The sequence below is a fragment of the Dendrobates tinctorius genome, unplaced genomic scaffold, assembly GCF_039654945.1.
Source record: "Dendrobates tinctorius isolate UK_male_01 unplaced genomic scaffold, ASM3965494v1 ptg000296l, whole genome shotgun sequence".
Lineage (NCBI taxonomy): Eukaryota > Metazoa > Chordata > Amphibia > Anura > Dendrobatidae > Dendrobates > Dendrobates tinctorius.
This window is the reverse complement of record NW_027361963.1, coordinates 1800304-1824137: the sequence shown is the minus strand read 5'-3', so window position 1 is coordinate 1824137 and position 23834 is coordinate 1800304. Positions and strand designations below refer to the sequence as shown.

At 45.0% G+C, this 23834-nt stretch overlaps 1 protein-coding gene across 1 annotated transcript in view; it reads right to left on the bottom strand.

Moving 5' to 3' along the window:
- Positions 1-4043: 4043 nt before the first annotated feature.
- Positions 4044-23834, bottom strand: part of LOC141073094 (uncharacterized) — a 160164-nt gene continuing 140373 nt past the window's right edge. The window contains exons 3-4 of the mRNA XM_073560430.1: positions 21667-21790; positions 4044-7223 (exon numbers count right to left, since the gene is read on the bottom strand). Coding sequence (XP_073416531.1) covers positions 6016-7223; positions 21667-21790 — 1332 coding nt within the window. The 3' untranslated portion in view covers positions 4044-6015. The remainder of the gene's footprint in view (positions 7224-21666; positions 21791-23834) is intronic.

Here is a 23834-nt window from a genome sequence, read left to right as displayed (position 1 = left end):
TGACAGCCCTTTAGATATTTGTAGACAGCTATTAAGTCTCCTCTGTCTTCTCTTTTCCAAACTAAACATTCCCAAATCCTGCAACCTTTCCTCATAAGACAGGGTTTGCAGACCGGTCACCATTCTGGTCGCTCTTTTCTGAACTTGCTCCAGTTTGTTGATGTCTTTTTTAAAATGTGGTGCCCAAAACTGGACACAATATTCCAGATGAGGTCTGACCAAAGAGGAGTAGAGGGAAATAATGAATTCACGTGATCTAGACTGTATGCTTCTGTTAATACATCCTAGAATTGCATTTGCCTTTTTTGCTGCTGCATCACACTGTTGACTCATATTCAGTCTGTGATCTATTAGTATACCCAAGTCTTTTTCACATGTGCTGTCACTTAGCCCTATTCCTCCCATTCTATATATGTTTTTTCCATTTTTATTGCCCAGATGTAGTACTTTGCATTTCTCCCTGTTAAAAACCATTCTGTTAGTTGCTGCCCACTTCTCCAGTTTATTTAAATCTTTTTGAATCCTCTCTCTCTCTTCTCTAGTATTAGCTATCCCTCCTAGCTTTGTGTCATCAGCAAATTTAATCAGTTTACCCTCAATTCCTTCATCTAAATCGTTGATAAAGATGTTGAACAATACAGGGCCCAGGACAGAGCCCTGTGGTACCCCACTTGAGACATTCTTCCAACTGGATGTGCAGCCATTTACGACCACTCTTTGGGTCCGATCACTAAGCCAGTTATGAATCCACCTAACAGTTGCCTTGTCCATTCCATACTTAATCATTTTCTCAATAAGGATTGTATGAGAGACTTTGTCAAATGCTTTGCTGAAGTCAAGATATACTATATCTACAGCATTTCCTTGATCCACCCAATCAGTGATACCGTCATAGAAGGAAATTAAGTTAGTCTGACATGACTTATTAGTTACAAACCCATGCTGACTCTGTTTAATCACTTCATTCTTATCCAGGTATTGACATACATGTTGTTTAATAATTTGTTCAAAGATCTTTCCTGGTATAGAAGTTAGACTCACCGGCCTATAGTTACCTGGGTCCACCTTCTTCCCCTTTTTGAAGATAGGAACAACATTTGCTCTTCTCCAGTCTTCTGGCACTTCTCCTGTTCTCCAAGAATTTTCAAAGATTATAGAGAGGGGTTCAAAAATTTCTTCTGCTATCTCCTTCAGTACTCTGGGGTGTAATTCATCTGGACCTGGAGACTTGAATTCATTTAGGCTAGCTAAGTGTTTCCTCACTATCTTTCTGTTTATAGATATCCTGGATTCTTCTATTCCCTTAATAGGACAGTGAATAACAGTTGATGTTACATTTCCTTTCTGAGAGAAAACAGATGCAAAATAGGAATTTAAAAGTTCAGCCTTCTCAACATCCTGTCTTACCATTTCATCATTTTCATCCTGTAAAAATCCTATAGCATCTTTGACTTTTCTTTTACTTTTGACATATCCCCAAAATCCTTTATTATTGCTTTTGACATCTCTTGCAAGCCTCAATTCATTTTCAGCTTTAGATAATCTGATTTGTGCCCTGCAGGTTCTGCAGACAGCATTATATTCTTCTTTAGATATGCCTCCCTCTTTCCATTTTATAAACATTTTTTTCTTCCTTTTTAGCATGTGCTTAAGTTCTGTGTTCATCCATCCTGGTTTCCTTAACTGCTTCCTATTCTTCCCTCTTTTCGGAATTGTTAACAACTGTGCTTTGAGAATTTCATTTTTCAAGATTTCCCATCCTTCCTGGACATTTTTGTCTTTAAGGATATCCAGCCATTGGATCCCTCCAATTCTCTTTCTGAATCCCTTAAAATCTGCCTTTCTGAAATCTAACCTTGATGTCTGAGTCTTCACAGGTCTTCCGCCTCTAGTTATCCAAAATTCTAAAATAGCATGGTCGCTACCTCCTAGGGTCCCAGCCACTTTTACCTCCTCAACCATTTCCTCCCTGTTTATAAGGATTAGATCCAAGGTAGCAGTTCCCCTTGTTTTCTCCCTTACCTTTTGGAAGATAAAGTTGTCAGCAAGAGAGGATAAGAATTTCCTTGACCTGTTAGTTTTGCCTGAGAGAGATTCCCAACAAATGTCTGGATAGTTGAAATCTCCCATGACAACTATGTCATATTTTTTGGAGAACTTGGCCATTTGATGCATAAAGAGTTCATCCATAGCTTCAGCTTGCACAGGCGGCCTGTAGTAAATGCCTACAATGGTGTCCTTTCCATTGTTCTGTCCTTGTATTCTTACCCAAACAGTTTCCACAGAACTCCCAGTCTCTGAAGCTTCAATCTCTGTGCAGATATACGCGTTTCTAACATACAATGCGACACCCCCTCCTCGTTTATCAAGTCTGTTTCTTGCAAATAAGTTGTATCCTTCTAGTCTTGTATTCCAATCATGTGTATTGTCCCACCAAGTTTCAGTGATTCCAATGACATCATATTTCTTTTCCTGTGTTAGTAGTTCCAATTCTCCTTGTTTGTTGCCCATGCTTTGTGCATTAGTATAGAAACATTTTAGTTTGTGATTGGTTTCTCTTTCTCCAATATTTTTATTAATTAGATTCTTTCGTCTTTGTTCTTCCTTTCCACTTCTAATAGCAGAGTTCTCAATAGCATTTGTCAGGTGTATGGCTTTTTCTGGTCTTTTGCTTCCCTTCCCATGTTGTTCTAGTTTAAAGCTCTCCTTACAAGTGTAGCAAGGCGACTTCCAAATACCTGCTTTCCAGTCTTCGTAAGGTGCACCCCATCTCTAGCAAGTAGTCCATCGTATAAGTAGTTCACTCCGTGATCCAGAAATCCAAATCGTTGCTGACGGCACCATCGACGTAGCCAGTTATTCACCTGCAGAATCTTATTCCACCTCCTTGTTCCATGGCCATCCACTGGGAGGATGGAAGAGAAGACCACCTGCGCTCCCAGTTCTTTCACTTTCTTGCCTAAGTCTTCAAAGTCTCTGCAGATGGTTTCCAGGTCGTTTCTTGCAGTGTCATTTGTCCCCACATGTAGTAGCAGGAATGGGTAGTCATCTGTAGGTCTGAAGAGTCCTGATATCCTGTCAGACACATCTTTAATTTTTGCACCTGGAAGACAACACATTTCTCTTGAAGTTATATCCGGTCTGCAGATAGCGGCCTCAGTTCCTCTCAACAGGGAATCCCCCATGACCACCACTCTCCGTTTCTTCTTCACAACATTTTTCTTTCTCCATCCAGGAGGACTCTGAAGGCGTACAAGGTTGCTGCTTGTTGGCAAAGTCTTATCCTGATGTATTTCTTCATTGTTTTCCTGCGTGAGAGCCTGGTACTGGTTTCTGAGCAGTATGGGTGCTGACTGCCTCCTGATCCTCCTGCTTCTCTGGGTCACATGTCTCCATTCCTCTGTTTCTTCGGGTGCACTTCGAATTTCTTCTCTTTCTGTAACATGAAGAGATAATTCTGCTCTGTCCAAGAACTGTTCAACCTTCCTTAATGATCTTCAACGTAGCTAACCTCTCTTCGAGATTTTGCAACTTTTCCTCCAACAGGGACACAAGCTTGCATTTGTGGCATGTGAAGTTTGGCTTTTCCACTGGTAAGTCTGTGAACATGTAGCATGAAATGCAGCTCACCAAATGGCTCCTGGCCTCTTCCATCTTGAGATTTCTTAAAAACGACGAAAGCTGCCACACAGGCAGATCTCACCAGCGACATAGTAGCGGTCAGCGGTTGCTACTTACCTGTCAGACGAGGCGATCCTGACGTCCTCCCGCCCGGCTCCACACGTCGCTCGTCTCCACAGCAGGAAGCCCAGCAGGAAGCAGACGACGAGAAACAGTCCAGGCCGTTCTTGCACGATCAGCGATAACCAGCGGGGGAGCGGTCGGAGGTAAGTATCACACATAGTGATGTCGCTAGCAATATCGCTATAACGTCACAAAAACCAGTGACGTTATAGCGATATTGCTAGCGATATCGCTTAGTGTGACAGGCCCTTTAGACGCAGGTTACTGGTTATTATCACATAAGAACCGCACACAAACACTGGTGTGAAACTTGTAGTTTATTTGCTCCTATCCCCAGGATGTCGTTTTTTTTGATGTTGCTACGATTCTAATTTAGATGTTTCAATAAAAGTTTTGTTTTTTATTCACAAAAAGTGCTGGATTTTCTCTGACGTTCCAAGTCCTATCCATTCATTCTCAACCAGGATTTCTCATCCGAGCACTTCTCATGGATCTCACCAAGCATTGAGAAGTGAGCTGAAAGCAGACTTTTTCTTTAGAGGAATGGCATGCATGGGTGATGACTACATAGAAAGTCTCTCCTAAAGCCCACGTACAAAAAAGATGGCCTAAAATCTGCCACGGCACATGCTGAAAAATATGAAGACCCTGTGACTCCATACTCTGGAATGACGAGACCAAATATTTTTAGAACTGATGGCTTCAAAACGGTATGCTATAGCAAAGGTTAGGAATACTATGAAAATTCATGGTGTCTACGGTGATATATGGTGGTGGCCGCATCCTTATGTGGGGCTGCATGAACGCTGCTGGTGTCGGGGAGCTGCATGTCAATGATGGTAGATGTTCTGTTCTATAGTGAAAGAGAAGATGCTGCCATCACTCTGTGCCCTTGGCAGACCTGCACTTTTCTAACATGACAATGATCCAAAACACACATGTAAGGCCACTGTTGTATTTCTGAACAACAGGGTGAAAGCGAATCAGTGGCCAAGTCTTTCCTGATCTGAACCCAACCAAACACCTATGGGGAATTCTGAAGAGTCAAGTTGAGCTTCACTATACATCCAGCATCCAGGTTCAAAGAGCACTTGTTCTTGAAAAAGATAGATGTTGCATTATGTCACCAAATTTTGTATTCCTTGGCTTGAAAACTTGTTGCTGTCCTTAAAAATCATGGAGGACATACAAAATACTAGATGCAATAGTTTTCGATGTGGGGTGTCCTCATTTTTACATGAACTACCATATTTTTCAGATTCTAAGATGCTCCGGCCTATAAGACGCACCCCAAATTTTGAGGAGAAAAATAGGAAAAAACTTTTTCTTAATAAAATGGTGGTGCCTCTTTTAATTTATGCATCTTATTGTTTACCGGGGGTGGTGGCTGTGGTGAAGTGGGGTCCCAGGGCCGCTGCTGGAGGAGGCAAGCATGGAGTGTTGCTGCAGGCCGCAGGCTGGGATGAGGGGGTGTTCCGATGTGCAGCACGCCGCTTTGTCCCCTGTGCTGCTGCTGCACTGTATCCCCAGTGCTGGTGCTACCATTGTGCTCTGTCCCCGATGCTGTGGGGGGGGGGGTGGGCTCTGCTGACATTTTGTGAAAGACCAGAGCCCCCTGCAGTTCCATGATTTCCTGTGCGATCGACTCAAGGAAAATGGCCGCCTTGGGCGCATGTGCAGATGGAGATCTCGGGAGATGAGATTTCAGCGCTGAGATCTCATCTCCCAAGATCTCCATCTGCACATGCACTGCCCCCCCGGCAGCCATTTTACCGGAGTCCATCGTACAGGAAACCATGGACCAGCGGTGGCTCTGGCCTTTCACAAAATGTCGGCAGAGACCCCCATAGCAACGGAGCCCTCCCGAAGTGGCACGGGAGACCCCAGTGCAGCACCGTCGGGCACCTGCAGCATGCCAGGCACCCTCTCATCCCAGCCTGCGGCCTACAGCAACGTACCAGTAAGGTACATACGCATTATAAGATGCACCTCCTTTTTCCCCCCAAATTTGGGGGAAAAAAGTGCGTCTTATAATCAGTAAAATACAGTAATTTGAGTAAAACTGAAGATTTTGTAATGAAAGTTATATTATTAACCTTACTTTCAGGTTATTGGTTAAAATAAATGTTCAATGAAACTCCGTATTGGCAACATATTAGAAATTGTTCTTGTGTTCAATAAGATATTAATTAAAATCTTACTTATTAAATTGGGTGTACTTATTTATGCTGATCAATGTTTATTAAAATGTATAAAGCACATTGAACATAATTACAGTTTCTTTCCTGCATGCCTTCTCTCATGTATAACAAGATTTGATTTATTTACAAAAGATTTCACACACCATGAACATGAATACGGCTTCTCTCCCGTGTGACTTCTCTCGTGTGTAATAAGACTTGATTTATCTGCAAAGCATTTGTCACAGTATGAACATGGATACGGCTTTTCTCCTGTGTGAATTTTTTGATGTTTACGAAGTCTTGATTTATCTGTAAAGCATTTTCCACATTGTAAACATGAAAACGGTTTCTCCCCTGAGTGAATTCTCTGATGTTTAATAAGATTTGATTTATCTCTAAAACATTTTCCACATTCTGAACATGAATATGGAGCCTCTCCTGTGTGAATTCTCTGGTGTACAATAAGACTCCCTTTATCTGTGAAGGACTTCCAACATTCCAAACATGAAAATGGCTTCTCTCCTGTGTGAATTCTCTCATGTCTAAGAAATTTCGATTTATCTGTAAAGCATTTCCCACATTCTGAACATGAATACGGCTTCTCTCCTGTGTGAATTTTCTGATGTGTATTAAGACTCCTTTTATTTGTAAAGCATTTAGCGCATTGTGAACATGAATATGGCTTCTCTCCTGTGTGAATTCTCTGATGTGTCGTAAGACTCGCTTTCTCTGTATAGCATTTCGCACATTCCGAACATGAATATGGCTTTTTTCCTGTATGAATTTTGAGATGTCTAATAAGACTCGCTTTATCTGTGAAGGACTTCCCACATTGTGAACATGAAAATGGCCTTTCTCCTGTGTGACTTCTTTCATGTGTAGCAAGATGTGTTTTATATAAGAAGCCTTTCTCACATTCTGAACACGAAAATGGCTTTTCTCCTGTGTGAATTTTCTCATGCATAACAAATCTTGATTTATTTGTAAAGCATTTCCCACATTCTGAACAGCAGTATTTCTTTTCTCCTTTGTGCTTTCTTTGTGTTAAAAAATATGAGCTTTTAGTAATTTGCTTGTCACACTGAAATCTTGTATCCACTTTGTCACCTGGAATTGTGGTAACAATGTGAGATTGCTCAGGAGAGGGTTCCTCATGATTAGGAGGATTATAAGAAAGTGAAGTGCAGTGAAGTCCAGGAGGTCCATGAAGGGTAATGAGGTTTTCTCCATTAGACTGCTTCCTAATATCTTCTTTTTTACAATTCAGTGATAACCAGTTATTCTCACAAGGATTTCCTATGAGGAAGAAAGATAGATTGGATGTGAATTTTTCTACAACACAAAAGGATTTCTACATTTATTTTATTGAGCTCATAATGAAAACCCTCGTAAGTACCGGTAGTAAGGAAGACAACTACATGCCATAACATTAACACAATGATGGGTAATGTGAAGACCACTTATGACCTGGTGACATTGGCATAAGTGGCAGCGATTAGACAACTAGACAGTTCTCAAAGGGAACATGTCATCAGGATTTCCCTACCTAATATACCATCAGTGCGATTTCACTCTCTCACGCATCCTATCTAAGTGTAGAAGAGTGTCCATGCAATTAAAAATGGAATTTTAATATTTCAGTACTGTATATAAATGAGTGACTAATCACAAAGGTGTCCCTACATAAAGGAGCAGTCGAGCTCCATCCACTGGAATCATGTCCTCAGTATGCCTAAGGGAATCATAGGAAACCTTAGCAGCAGACTGAAATAAAACTGAATGTACATGAAGGGGTAAATTCTAACTACAAGCACACTTTAAAAAGTGACAGCACAAGAGAGGGGATCTGCCCTTCAGGAACAGGAAACCTACAGATACAAAAAGCGACACCTCTCCCACGCATCAGTTGGGCTTCTTGTTCCTGATGGGATTGGCTCCTACAGACTACAGGACATCCCCAGGCCCGGCCGATCGGCTCAGGTAGCGGGGAGGTCTCCTACCTCGACCTGTACGGGGGTCCTGGAAGCACCACGGTGGTCCTCGAGGGATGGCACGGGAGCGAGCAGCAGGGAGCGGGGTCCGGAGGATTGTTGTCTCTGGCAGTAGCCAGCGCTGTGGTAAGTATTCTCCTGGGCTCCCTGCGGCTTTGGCGGTGCAGGGGGCTCCGTGCTTACCTGGGTCTGGCGGTGTTTGGTGCGGGTGCATGTGTTTCTCTCCTCCGGGCATCCTGGAGCGGCCTCTGACACATTTGGCCGTCATCGGAGGTCACCGGCGCCGGCTCCCTTCTGCACACGCGTAGGGGGGGGTTCTGGTGCTGGAAACATGGCGGCTGCCATCCGCGGGGGAACTGGTTCTCTGGGAGTGGAAGAGGCCAGAAAAGAGGGGCTCCTCACCTCCGGCCCTCAAGCAGAGATACCCCTTTGATGACCCGGCCGTTAACGTCTGGGATAAAGCCCCTAAATTAGATGCAGCGGTCGCCAAGGCATCAAAAAGATCTTCCCTGCCCTTTGAGGATATGGGGGCCTTTAAGGATCCCCTAGATAGAAAGGCGGACATCTTTCTTTAAGGAACTTGGGAGATGGAGGCCTGATCCCTGAGGCCAGCAGTGGCATCCACTTGCGTGACCAGATCTATGATGGTCTGGCTGGACCAACTCGAGTCTCAGCTAAAGGAGGGAGCACATGAGGAGACAATTCTGGGAGCCCTTCCAACAATTAAAGGGGCCGCAGCCTGTCAGGATGCCTCAGTGGATTCAGTCAGGATGGTGGCAAGAGCAGCCGGTCTCTCCATGGTCCGCAGAGCACTGTGGTTAAAATGCTGGCTACGTGATATCCAAGCAAGATCTAAGCCCTGTGCCATTCCATGTGAAGGGGAGTATCTTTTTGGTTCGGTCCTAGACGAGCTGCTGGATAAGGCAGGGGATGAGAAAAAAAGAATTACCAACCTATCGTCCTCTTCTTACCAACGTCCTTTCAGCAGGAGAAAATTCGGTCAGAGAAGACCGACAAGGGATCGTTCCAAGTGGGATGACAGGAAGAGAAGACTGGCTTGTTTAGGCATTCTTCGCAGGAACAAAAAACCCATCCCAATAACAAGCGGTCCCCGTAGGGGGTAGATTTTCAGCCTTTTATCCAGCCTGGTCTCGTATCACCAATAGCATTTGGGTGTATGGCGTGATATCCGTAGGACTAAAGCTTGAGTTCCCTTCGTTCCCAGAGGATAAATTCAAGATAACTCCTGTCCGCCCCTCTCAGATAGAACAGTCTGCCCTGGAGACAGAGATTGTCAAATTGTGCCATAAAAGGGTCCTGGTGAAGGTTCCAGAATCTGAGCAGAGTAGAGGTTTTTACTCTCCCCTGTTCTTGGTTCGGAAACTGCATAACTCTTATAGGACCATCATCAATCTTCGGTCCCTCAATAGGTTTCTGGTAACTCGACCCTTTAAAATGGAAACCGTTGGCTCAGCAATAAAAAATGAGGTTTCAAAACTGTTTTATGGCGGTTTTAGATTTAAAGGACGCGTATTATCATGTGCCTATTCATGCAAATTATCAACGCTTCTTGAGAGTGACTGTTTCTATGGATGGCATAGTTCGGCATTTCCAGTATAGAGTCCACCCCTTTGGCCTTTCAGTAGCCCCACAAGTCTTCACGAAGTTGATTTCTGAAGTTATAGCCCACCTTCGAGAGTCGGACATCTTGATTGTTCCCTAATTAGATGACTTCTTGATTATAGGCAATTCGGCAGATTATTGCCTTTCCTAGGTAGAAAGTTCTATATCCATTCTAGAACACTTAGGTTGGTTGATAAACTCTGAAAAATCCCGTTTACAACCCTTGAAGGTCCAGCAATTTCTCGACCTCATTTTAGATTCAGAAAATCAGGAATGTTGTCTGCCAACTGACAAAATTATTCACATTCATCATCAGGTTTTGCGGGCAGTAAATAGACCCTCCATGACCCTCAGGCAGGCCATGCCCTTATTGGGTTCCCTAACATCTTGTATCCTGGCCATCAAATGGGCTCAGTTTCACACAAGAGCCCTTCAGAGAGATGTTTTATTTAATGATAGGGCCCTGGGGGGGGGTCCCTACATGGGAGAATGACATTGGGTCATTCTGCCTTAAGTTCCCTAAGATGGTGGCTTAGCAGGGATAACTTGTCCTCAGGAGTCCCCTGGGTGAATCGCATATCACATATAGTAACTAAAGATGCCAGTCCCTCTGGATGGGGGGGCCCATAGGGGGAAATTGTGGTCCAGGGACAAAGGGATCCCCAGGTAGAAAGTTCCTCCAAACTGAAGGAATTATCGGTGGTAGAGCTGTCGGTTACAAAACTCCTTGTATAACTGCAGGGTCACCATGTCAGAATTCTCTGGGACAACCACCAAGGATGGGACCCGATCCGAGGCTCTGATGGAAGTAGCAGAATGCCTTTTCCAGACAGCGGAAAGACATTTTTCTATCTTTGACAGCACCTACACATAAGAGGAAAAGTCAATACCACAGCAGACTTTCTAAGCCGCAACACACTAAGGCAGTGAGAGTGGTGTCTGAATGGAGCTATCTTCAGCCAGATTATCCGCATGTGGAGTCAACTGGACATAGACCTCTTCGCCACCAGGAAGAACAGAAAAGTAAAACAGTTCTGTTCTCTGAATCCGGGGGAAAAACCTCTTTATGGTGGACGCCTCCCTGAGGAAGTGGGATTTCAATCTGGCCTATACTTTCCCCCCATTATACCTGTTACCTCTGGTAGTAAGGAAGATCAGAGAAGACAGGGCAAGGATTATGCTGATTGCACCATTCTGACCCAGAAGTGCTTGGTTATCATGGCTGAGATCCCTGGGTACTTCCAGATCTTCTCTTACAGGGCCCAGTCAGGGCTCCTTCTGACGGCGTGGAGTTTGCAAGGGCATTATTGAGGGATAGAGGATTCTCCCCCAATCTAATAGACACCCTACTGAAGAGTAGTAAATCAGTTACAATCAAAATCTATGCTAGAACCTGGAGACAATTTCTAGCTACTTCTGACCTTAAAGCCGAAGAGGGGGTGCCTATAGGGCACATTCTAGAACTCCTGCAGAAGGGTCTTGAATTAGGTCTGGCTATTAGTACCCTGAAAGTGCAGGTTTCGGCCCTTGATGCCTTATTTAGTTGTGATATCGCTAAAAATTACTGAATATCAAGATTAAAGCGGCTGGCAGATCTAGGCCCATACACAGGGTAAGGTGCGTACCATGGGATTTGAACTTAGTCCTTACAGCTATGACGGAGGCTCCGTTTAACCTATGGTGTCTGCCTCAATTAAGATTCTATCCCTCAAGGTAGCCTTTTTGGTAGCTATTACATCAGCACGTAGAATAAGCGATATCCAAGCACTATCTAGAATCCCTCCTTACACGCAGATTTTGGACGACAGGATAGTATTTAGGCCAGACCTTGTCTACTTGCCCAAGGTTGCCTCAGACTTCCACAGGACACAAGAGATAGTTCTTCCCTCCTTCCTCCCCCTAACCAGAAGGAGGAAAAACTTCATACTTTAGATGTTAGAAGATGTTTATTAGAGTATCTGTCACTAATCCCTGGAAAAAAGACTGCCTTATTTATATCTTTCCAGGGCTCTAGAAAGGGTCTTAGAGTTTCAAAATGTACAATAGCAAGATGGATTAGGGAGGCTATCGCTCTAGCTTATACAGCAGGTGGCGGTCCGGCTGCGCAGAACTTAAGGTCGCATTCTACCCTAGCCATGGCAACCTCTTGGGCAGAAACATCTAGAGTTTCCATCAACCAGATATGTAAGGCGGCTACGTGGTCATCCCCTTGCACCTTTTTTAATCATTATAAGCTAGACATGGGTGCTTCCTCTGATCTCACCTTCGGGTTGAGGGTGCTGCAGGCTGTAGTCCCTCCCTAAGATAGCGTTTACATCTCTGTAATTCTCTCGTGTTGCTGTCATGGGAGTCCGAATAAAGCATTACGTTACGCACCGGAAATGGTATTTTTCGAAAGCCCATGACAGCACCCTTAGTTCCCTCCCTTCACGTGTGGGTGCACACTTCTTCCGCTTATAAGTTTTCACGTGGGTTAAATTGTTCAGGTTGTGTATATATTTTGTGGCATTAACAAAGGAAGTCTTCTCAAGCTCTGTAATCCAACTGATGCGTGGGAGAGGTTCCGCCTTTTCCTATCTGTAGGTTTCCTGTTCCTGAAGGGCAGATCCCCTCTCTCGTAGTGCTGTCACGGGCTTCCAAGAATACCGGTACATAACCGTGCTTTTACGCTGCGTCACTCCATTGCAGGAATATCCACATTTGTTCCTCCTGAAGCACACAATGTGAAATCTCAGAGTTCTTTAGTCATCTCTGGTGACATGTGCTTTCTCCAGTCTTCTCAGATGCTGACAACCACAGCTTGGCAGCCTCAGACTGCTAGATCAGATGCCGAGCTGGGATTAGCAGCATCTGGGAGGAGTGAAAGCGAATGTCCCTAGAGAAGACTCTGAAGAAAGCCCAGCTGGACTGCAGAGTAGAGATTTCACATGGTGCGCTCCAAAAGGAACAAATCTGAATATCTCTGCCAAGAATGACGCAGTGCAAAACGGAAAACAGCGGAAGAATCAGGGGAGCTTAGGGCTTTTTACAAGGAATCTAACTCAATTTTTAGAGAAAGTGACAAGTCCTCTTTAACCCCTTCCTGACATCCGACGTACTATCCCGTCCATGGGACCCGGGCCCCTATGCCCATGGACGGGATAGTACGTCTAGCGTGATCAGCGGCGCCCACGTGGTGAGCGCCGCTGATCGCGGCCGGGTGTCAGCTGATTATCACAGCTGACACCCGGCACAATGTGTCAGGGGCGGTCACGGACCGCCCCCGACACGTTAACCCCTTGCACACCGCGATCAAACATGATCGCGGTGTACCGGGGGTTAAAGGGAAGCATCGGCAGGGAGGGGGCTCCCTCCGTGCTTCCCTGAGCCCCCCACGGCAGCGCAATGTGCAGCGCTGCTGCGGGGGGCTCCTTTCCTGCAGGCCCCCGAATCCAAGATGGCGACGGGGGCCTTCGGGGGCCTGCAGGAAGCTGGCTTCCTCAGTGCCTGCAAAGCACAGGCATGAGGAAGTCTGCAGTAGTGCCTGTGACAGATCGCTGATCTGTCACAGTGATCTGTGATGTGACAGATCAGCGATCTGTCACAGGACAGTGATGTCCCACCTGGGACTATGTAATAAAGTAAAAAAAAAAATAAAAAAAGTGTTAAAATAATTTAAAAAAAAAAAAATAAAAATCGCCAAATAAATTAGAAAAAAAAAAAAATATTCCCCCAATAAATCCATTTTTTGGAAATAAATAATAATAAAAAAAAACAATAAAAGTACACATATTAGGTATCGCCGCGTCCGTAAAGACCCACCCTATAAAACTGTCCCATTAGTTAACCCCTTTAGCGAACCCCTTAAAAAATAAAAATAAAAAACGAAGCAAAAAAATAATGATTTATTATCATACCGCCAAACAAAAAGTGTAATAACGCGCGATCAAAAAGACGCATATAAATATCCATGGTACCACTGAAAACGTCATCTTGTCCCGCAAAAAACGAGCCGCCATACAGCATCATCAGCGAAAAAATAAAAAAGTTATAGCTCGCAGAATAAAGCGATGCAAAAATAATTATTTTTTATATAAAAGTTTTCATTGCATAAAACCGACAAAACATAAAAAAACGACCTAAATGAGGTATCGCTGTAACCGTACTGACCCGAAGAATAAAACTGCTTTATCAATTTTACCGCACGCGGAACAGTGTAAACGCATCCCCCCAAAAGAAATTCATGAAACGCTGGTTTTTGTTCATTCTGCGTCCCAAAAATCGGAATGAAAAGCGATCAAAAAATGTCACATGCCCGAAAATGGTACCAATAAAAACGTCAACTCGTCCCGCAAAAAATAAGACCTCACATGACTCGGTGGGTCAAAATATGGAAAAATTATAGCTCTCAATATGTGGTGATGCAAAAACTTTTTACAATAAAAAGCGTCTTTTAGCGTGCGACAGCTACCAAACATAAAAACCGCCATAAATAGTAAATCAAACCCCCCGTTATCACCCCCTTAGTTAGGGAAAAATAATAAAATAAAAAAAATGTATGTATTTCCATTTTCCCATTAGGGTTAGGGTTAGGGCTGAGATTAGGGTTAGGGGTGTGTTGGAGTTCGGGTTGGAGTTAGAGTTGGGGGTTTCCACTGTTTGGGCACATCAGGGGCTCTCCAAATGCAACATGGCGTCTGATCTCAATTCCAGTCAATTCTGAGTTGAAAAAGTCAAATGGTGCTCCTTCCCTTCCAAGCTCTGCCATGCGCCCAGTGTTTTACCCCCACATTTAGGGTATCAGCCTACTCAGGACAAATTGCAAAACAATTTTTGGGGTCCAATTTGCCCCCAATAATTGGGGGCAAAAATATCATTTTTGTGGAAAAAAATGATTTTTTTATTTTCACATCTGAGCGTTATAAACTTCTGTGAAGCACTTGGGGGTTCAAAGTGCTCACCACACATCTAGATAAGTTCCGCGGGGGTCTAGTGTCCAAAATGGGGTCACTTGTGGGGAGTTTCAATAGTTTATGTACATTAGGGGCTCTCCAAATGCACATGACACCCGCAGACCATTCCATCAAAGTCTGCATTCCAAAACGTCACTACTTCCCTTCCGAGCCCCGACGTGTGTCCATACAGTAGTTTTCTCCCACATATGGGGTGTCAGCGTACTCATGACAAATTGGACATGCCTGGGCATTATAAACTTCTGTGAAGCCCTTGGGGGTTCAAAGTGCTCACCACACATCTAGATAAGTTCCTTAGGGGGTCTAGTTTCCAAAATGGGGTCATTTGTGGGGGTTTCCACTGTTTAGGTACATTAGGGGCTCTCCAAAGGCAACATGACACCCGCAGACCATTCCATCAAAGTCTGCATTCCAAAACACTACTTCCCTTCCGAGCCCCGACGTGTGTCCATACAGTAGTTTTCTCCCACATATGGGGTGTCAGCTTACTCAGGACAAATTGGACAACAACTTTTGGGGTTCAATTTCTCCTGTTACCCTTGGGAAAATAAAAAAATTGGGGACTAATTGATCATGTTTGTGGAAAAAATACGAATTTTTTATTTTCACGCCTGTGCGTTATAAACTTCTGTGAAGCACTGGGGGGGTTCAAAGTGCTCACCACACATCTAGATAAGTTCCTTGGGGGGTCTAGTTTACAAAATGGTGTCATTTGTGGGGGGTTTCCACTGTTTAGGTACATCAGGGGTTTTCCAATCGCGACATGGTGTCTGATCTCAATTCCAGCCAAAAACGTCAAATGGCGCTGCTTCCCTTCCGAGCTCTGCCATGCGCCCAAATAGTGGTTTACCCCCACATGTGGGGTATCAGCGTACTCAGGACAAATTGCACAATAACATTTAGGGTCCTGTTACCCTTGGGAAAATAAAAATTGGGGTGAAAAGATCATTTTTGTGGAAAAAATATGATTTTTTTTTAATTGTACCGCTGTACGTTATAAACTTCTGTAAAGCCCTTGTGGGTTCAAAGTTCTCACCACATATCTAGATAAGTTCCTTGGGGGGTCTAGTTTCCAAAATGGGGTCACTTGTAGGGGGTTTCCACTGTTTAGGTACATCAGGGACTCTCCAAACATGACATGGTGTCCGATCTGAATTCCAGCCAATTTTGCATTGAAAAAGTCAAACGGCGCTCCTTCCATTCTGAGCTCTGCCATGCGCCGAAACAGTCGTTCCCCCCACATATCAGGCATCAGCGTACTCAGGACAAATTGCACAATAACTCTTGGGGTCCAATTTCTCCTGTTACGCTTGGTAAAATAAAAAATAATAATAATAATAATTGAACATGAAGTATTTTTTTTGTGAAAAAAAGTTAGATGTTCATTTTTTTTTTAAATATTCAAAAAAATTCCTGTGATGCACCTAAAGGGTTAACAAACTTCTTGAATGTGGTTTTGAGCACCTTAAGGGGTGCAGTTTTTAGAATGGTGTCACTTTTGGGTATTTTCTATCATATAGACCCCTCAAAGTGGATTCAAATGTGATGTGGTCTGTAAAAATAAAATGGTGTTGTAAAAATGAGAAATCGCCGGTCAACTTTTAACCCTTATAACTTCCTAACAAAAAAAAATTTTGGTTCCAAAATTGTGCTGATGTAAAGTAAACATGTCGGAAATGTTAGTTATCAAGTTTTTTGTGTGCCGTATCACTGTGATTTAAGGGCATAAAAATTCAAAGTTGGAAAATTGCAAAATTTTCAAAATTTTCGCCAAATTTCCGTTTTTCTCACAAATAAACGCAAGTTATTTGAATGAAATTTTACCACTATCATGAAGTACAATATGTCACGAGAAAACAATGTCAGAATCACCGGGATCCATGGAAGCGTTCCAGAGTTATGACCTCATAAAGGTAGTGGTCAGAATTGTAAAAATTGGCCCGGTCATGAACGTGCAAACCACCCTTGGGGGTGAAGGGGTTAAAGTTTGTGTTGGAAGCAGTGCCAGTGTCTCTGCCTTCTGTCCCTCTTACCTTGCAAAAACTGGTTTACTCATCACCATGGCTCCGTTCCGCTCTGTTTCCTCCTTCCGGCTCGGCGCCTGCCCGGGTTGCGTGCAGATCCCCGGGCACTGTGCTTGTGGTGTGCATGTGCAAGCTTCTCCTCTCTTAAAGGGGCTGCGTGCACTTCCCTAAAGTGTCTCCAGACGGTAGCTTGAGGACTCCTATTTCAGGCACCTTCTCCAGCATGGAGATGCCTGAGCAATGTTATTTGCATGTCTAACACACTTGCTAGTTCTCAGGTCACAGTACATGTATCTTGTCGTGCTTTTCAACTGTGCCCACCTGCCTATTAGCTGTGGATTTTGCCCTGTGTTTTGGGAGGGCGTTTATCAACCAGTGCATGCTGCAATTTGAACTCCTGGCTCATTAGCTCGTCTCGGACAGAGCCAAAGTGGCTTTCATCATGTCCCATCTATCTGGTGAAATCCTAGCATGGCTCAATCCTCTGTGGGAGAGAGGGGATCCTTTTGGTCTGGAGCCTCCAGTCCTTCTTAGAAGACTTCCATAAAGTCTTCGACAAGCCTGGCTAAGTTTCTTCTGCAGCTTCTTTACTCAGGTTACGCCATGGTACCCTCACTGTGGGCCTTTTTGCGGTTCATTTTCGTCATCCGAACTCACTTGAAATAATAAGGCTCTGGTGGCAACCTTCTGGGAGGGCATCTCCAGGTGAATCAAGGACAAACTAGCTGATTGGTAGATACCTACCTCACTGGATGTCCTTGTGTCCCTGGCAATCCAGATAGACATCAGGTTCCAGAAGTGGACCAAAGAGTTGACTTGCAAAAAATGATCTGTGCATTTAGCTACCACCTTTCAAAGGCTGATCACCCAGCAAGACTCACTATGTGCTGTCAGGTCTCTCTCATCCTCTGCTTTTAGGTTTGCCATGGCTGCGGAGACATGAGTCCATCTTGGATTGGAGTTCTGGGGAGGTCCTCCGTTGGGGACAGGGATGGCAATAAATCTGCTTGGTTCCCATTCCTCCTGCTCGACCTCCGGCCTCTCCAGTTAACCTACCTGGTCTGCCTTCACCTTATTGGATGTACACCGATGTCTTTGACAAAAAGGAGGCTGAGACACTACCACCTCATAGGCCATATGACCGCCCTATCAATCTCCTTCCAAGGACGTCTCTTTATCGAGACAAAATCTACCCTCTGTTGCAGGCTGAAACTTGAGACATGTCAGAATATATTGAAGAAAAGCTTGTTAGGAGATCTATGCAGAAATCTTCTTTGCCGGCCAGAGAAGGATTCTTTTTCGTAAAGATGGACGAAACTGTATCGACTATAGGAGCCTAAATCAAATTACGATAAAAAATAAATACCCTCTGTCTCTCATCTCCGAGCTGTTCGATCGCCTTAAAGGTTCCAGAGGCTTCATGAAACTTGACCTTCGTGGGACATACAACCTCATCTGAATTCGCCAGGGAGATGAATGGAAAACGGCCTTTAATACTCATGATGGTCACTAAGAGTACGGTGTTATGCTGTTTTGGACTGCCTGTCAAGAACTGGTGAAGACATCCTCCACTATCTTCTCTATAGTTGGGGAGTAGTATACTTGGACGATATCCTGTTCTTCTCTCCTGACATGCCTCCACACCATAAAGATGTTCGCAAAGTTCTGCAGAGGCTAAGGAAGAACCGCCTGTATGCCAAATATAAAAAGTGCGTTTTCACACACACAAATCGGATCACAAAATTATTTAAACACAAGTTGTAATGTAACAAACCAACTAAAAAGCCAAAGGGGTGAATAATTTTCCAAGTCACTGTATGGATTAACTATTTTGTGTAGTGTATTTAACATTTACCATATGTCTTTTTTTGTTAAAAGTTTATAAATTTGTAATTTTTCCAACAAAATTTACAAAACCAATTTTAGAGTTTTCCTCTTTTCCTTTTGCATTTTAAATGTGGAGTTTTGCTCCCCATTACTTATATTTATGACTACTATCATGTTGCATTTAATACACATTTACAATACTGTACAATATGACAATATAAATTGTAATACGACATTGTCTATTTAACTATTTGTATTACTTGTAACCTGCAGTATGTTGGCTGCACGACAGGTTCCTTTAAAGTATGCATCAGGAGACACCTTTGACGATATCAAGAAATTCGTGCTTAAAAGCGCAACAGTAACAAAACACTATGCAATGAAACATAATGGAGATGTTTCTTCATTTAGAGTACATGGCATTGAGAAGGTTAAACAACCGCTTAAGGGTGGAGATTACAAGCGTAAACTGATTAACCCGGAAACGTGGCGGGTAATATTTTGAAACTGAATCGCCTTTGAGTATTAATATAAGATGAGATCTTATATATCATAATGAATAATCTGTCTAAATTCTTTGTAATTTTATACAATTAAAATTCACCTGTTGACCCAATAGAGCTTTAGTTGGTTCTTTTTCATCAGGTGTCAGTACCAGGATGTGACAACACTTTTATTGTGCAATGATTAAGGACACACGTTCGAAATGCATTTGCCTTGTATTTTAATTTTGTAGCAGTGGTACTGGCTGTGTCAAGTTGGTGTTGGGACTTTGGGCGCTAACCAGGTCCCTAGAACTAGGGGCGCCCTATCTACGCCTTTCCACCGGATTACTCCCGAAAGTGGAGATGCTGGGTTCTTGCTTCTTGCTATGTTCCTTTATCTACCTTGTCCCTGTCCCCTCCCCCACCACTGGTAGTGGGAAGGTTAAGTGAATAGGAACACACCAGACAAACAAGGAAAGAAGGAAAGGGTTAAATGAAAAAAAAAAACCATACAAAATACACTCACCAGTGTGGGACACATGGGAATTAAAGAAAGGAGAAACCAAATAGAAGATGAGGATGTACACACAGACAAAACTCCAAGCAACATACTCCAGACCAAATCGCCAAACTCTAACTCCAACCACAAACTTCACCTCCATCTCCAGAACCAGGCAGAAGAACTAACACTGGCAATCCCCAAGTGCCAGAGGTGAGCGGCCAACACTGAACAGCTGAGACAATCCAAGTAGGAAAGCTCCAGGGGCTCAACTGAATACATTAACCCTTGCACTTCTAGCCACGGAAAAACCTGAACTGTTTAATAAGATGGTGACGTACTTCTAACCAGAGCAAGAGTGTTGTGAGTTCATTCTCTGGTTCACCAGTTGTGAGTTCCCCTTCTGGACTCCCTCTGGTGGTGACGGGAGGTGGTGCGGCTGGTTTGATCGGTGGAGATCTGCCACCTGAGAATGAGGATGACGACTGGATCTCAGGATTCTCAGATTGGATTTAAGACAGCTGACGCCCTATTCAGTTGCTGGTGATTCCTTCTGGCTTGTCAGCTCTTGGTTTTCAGCTCTGTTCCAGTCATCTAAAGCTAAGTTTTTCTGCTAATGTTCACACTTGATTTTGTTGGTCTATTCAGTTTTTTGTGTGATCTGCCAGCCCCGGCTGGGGGATGAGCTGAATTTCCACTCTTATTTATCAGTATTTTGCCAATTGGCTTTTTGTCCCTTACTAGTTCGGTCTCTTTTTGCTCTGTCTCAGAATATTTCAGAGTGCTGATATAGTGGGAGAAGTCTAGTGACTTCAGGGTTAATTTTGCTATCAGAAGTGTTGGACATTATTTTTGTGGGGTTTTTTGCAGGTTGCAGACAGTGTCTTTCCTTTCCTGTCTAGTTAGTTTGGGCCCCATCATTTGCTCAGCCTATTTTCCTGCCTGTGTTTGTGCCTTCATCTTGTTTCACCGTCAATACATGTGTGGGGGCTATCTATTCCTTTGGGGTCTGCTCTGGGGCAGTTAGTTTTCCCTTTTCTTGCTTTAGGCTTATGTAGTCCTCCGGCCGTGACGAGGCGTCTGGGAACATCGTAGGCACGCTCCACGGCTACTGCTAGTTGTGTGGTAAGATCAGGGATCTGCAATCTGCATAGTTACCAACCTCTCTGGTTTTCTGTGGCTTAACTTGTATTGCTTTTTTCTCCTTGGTGACCCATTCATAACACAGGAGTTTGTGAAACCAGACGCCGCAATCTTCTAGCCCCTCTCTTTCGCAGTTTCTCAGTAAAAAAGTGGTTGTGGTTTGTTCCTTTGTTGGAATTTTTTTTTTAATTAAACAAGAAAAAAAAATGCAAATATGGAAAAATTTTGTCCCATCAGAATGGGATTGAAATGTTGATATTGGAGGCCTAGGATCGCTGCCTCCTGTAGGTGGCGCTAGAGACCCCTTCTCTGCATCTGGGAAGAGGAAATTTGCATATCTTATGTCCCATGGGGGATTGTATGGCCCCTAACTCTGTACTCAGAAATGTCACTCTCCCCAATGAGAAACACTACCCCCTATAGAGAGCAGTGCGCGGTGATCCGACCTCCTCCAGTACGGAGAGTTCTGTGCTTCTACGCCTGCAGAGCGAGTGGTGAATAGACGCGGGGCCGGAGAACGGCTGGAAAGCCTCCATGTCAGACTGACGGGTGATAGGCTCCACCACGTTCCATCTTTATGTCAGGACAGCGACTCGTGTCCCGAGGTCTGAGGGACGGTCCGGGGCCGATATTTATCCAGGACTTTGTGCACAGAACGGAGAAAGTGATTTGTCACAAAGAAGAAGAGAGAATGAAGGAGGAGTCCAAGGAAGGTGACACAAGTGTCAGCCAAGAGGGAGGAGCCGGACGCCGACCACTACTGATGACGACATTGAGCCTGCACCGATTCTGAGGGACGGACAAGCGACAGCGGATTAGGGGGAAAATCATCCGTAAATTAACCCCGACTCTGCTGAGTAATAATCCACAACAGACTTATAGACCGAAAGAACTCACAGGAGAGAACGGAGAGAAGGACGGAACATCTGTAGAGAAAATGTGACCGATGCTCTAAGGAAGGAGAAAGATTCTGAAAGAAGAGAACGAAGACTCAAGACTGATGAAGACGAGACGACAGCGGAGAAACCGCGACTCACAGATCAGAAGAAAATAATCAGGGAAATGAAAGCTGTTGTCAGACGGAGAAAATGTAGAGAAAACCAGAGGAAGTCTGGAGAAAACTCATCTATTATAGGAGGACGCCGGAGAGACGTCATCACATCCACCGGAGCCAACAAGGAGCCTCGCTGCTCACCTCGTGGTGTAAGAGGCCGGAGCTCCTCCATCATCACGGCCTGGTACCGATCCTGGTGTCCTTCTAGATACTCCCACTCCTCCATGGAGAGATAGACAGCGACGTCCTGACACCTTATAGGAACCTGACAACAACGACACCGTCATCACCCAGAATCCTCCAGTATAATGTCCCAGCAGTCACCTCTCCGCTCATCACCCAGAATCCTCCATTGCTCTCCTGTATAATGTCCCAGCAGTCACCTCTCCGCTCATCACCCAGAAACCTCCATTGCTCTCCTGTATAATGTCCCAGCAGTCACCTCTCCACTCATCACCCAGAATCCTCCAGTGCCGTCCTGTATAATGTCCCAGCAGTCACCTCTCCGCTCATCACCCAGAATCCCCCAGTGCCGTCCTGTATAATGTCCCAGCAGTCACCTCTCCGCTCATCACCCAGAATCCCCCAGTGCCGTCCTGTATAATGTCCCAGCAGTCACCTCTCCGCTCATCACCCAGAATCCTCCATTGCTCTCCTGTATAATGTCCCAGCAGTCACCTCTCCACTCATCACCCAGAATCCTCCAGTGCCGTCCTGTATAATGTCCCAGCAGTCACCTCTCCGCTCATCACCCAGAATCCCCCAGTGCCCTCCTGTATAATGTCCCAGCAGTCACCTCTCCGCTCATCACCCAGAATCCCCCAGTGCCGTCCTGTATAATGTCCCAGCAGTCACCTCTCCACTCATCACCCAGAATCCTCCAGTCCTGTATAATGTCCCAGCAGTCACCTCTCCGCTCATCACCCAGAATCCTCCAGTGTCCTCCTGTATAATGTCCCAGCAGTCACCTCTCCACTCATCACCCAGAATCCTCCATTGCTCTCCTGTATAATGTCCCAGCAGTCACCTCTCCACTCATCACCCAGAATCCTCCAGTGCCGTCCTGTATAATGTCCCAGCAGTCACCTCTCCGCTCATCACCCAGAATCCCCCAGTGCCGTCCTGTATAATGTCCCAGCAGTCACCTCTCCACTCATCACCCAGAATCCTCCAGTCCTGTATAATGTCCCAGCAGTCACCTCTCCGCTCATCACCCAGAATCCTCCAGTGTCCTCCTGTATAATGTCCCAGCAGTCACCTCTCCGCTCATCACCCAGAATTCTCCATTGCTCTCCTGTATAATGTCCCAGCAGTCACCTCTCCGCTCATCACCCAGAATCCCCCAGTGCCCTCCTGTATAATGTCCCAGCAGTCACCTCTCCGCTCATCACGCAGAATCCTCCAGTCCTGTATAATGTCCCAGCAGTCACCTCTCCGCTCATCACCCAGAATCCTCCAGTGTCCTCCTGTATAATGTCCCAGCAGTCACCTCTCCGCTCATCACCCAGAATCCTCCAGTGCCGTCCTGTATAATGTACCAGCAGTCACCTCTCCGCTCATCACCCAGAATCCTCCAGTGCTGTATAATGTCCCAGCAGTCACCTCTCCGCTCATCACGCAGAATCCTCCAGTGCCGTCCTGTATAATGTCCCAGCAGTCACCTCTCCGCTCATCACCCAGAATCCTCCAGTGCCGTCCTGTATAATGTCCCAGCAGTCACCTCTCCTCTCATCACCCAGAATCCTCCAGTGTCCTCCTGTATAATGTCCCAGCAGTCACCTCTCCACTCATCACCCAGAATCCTCAAGTGCTGTATAATGTCCCAGCAGTCACCTCTCTGCTCATCACCCAGAATCCTCCAGGGCCGTCCTGTATAATGTCCCAGCAGTCACCTCTCCGCTCATCACCCAGAATCCTCCAGGGCCGTCCTGTATAATGTCCCAGCAGTCACCTCTCCGCTCATCACCCAGAGTCCTCCAGTGCCGTCCTGTATAATGTCCCAGCAGTCACCTCTTCGCTCATCACCCAGAATCCTCCAGTACTGTATAATGTCCTAGCAGTCACCTCTCCGCTCATCACCCAGAATCCTCCAGTACCGTCCTGTATAATGTCCCAGCAGTCCCCTCTCCGCTCATCACCCAGAATCCTCCAGTCCTGTATAATGTCCCAGCAGTCACCTCTCCGCTCATCACCCAGAATCCTCCAGTGCCATCCTGTATAATGTCCCAGCAGTCACCTCTCCGCTCAGCACCCAGAATCCTCCAGTGCCCTCCTGTATAATGTCCCAGCAGTCACCTCTCCGCTCATCA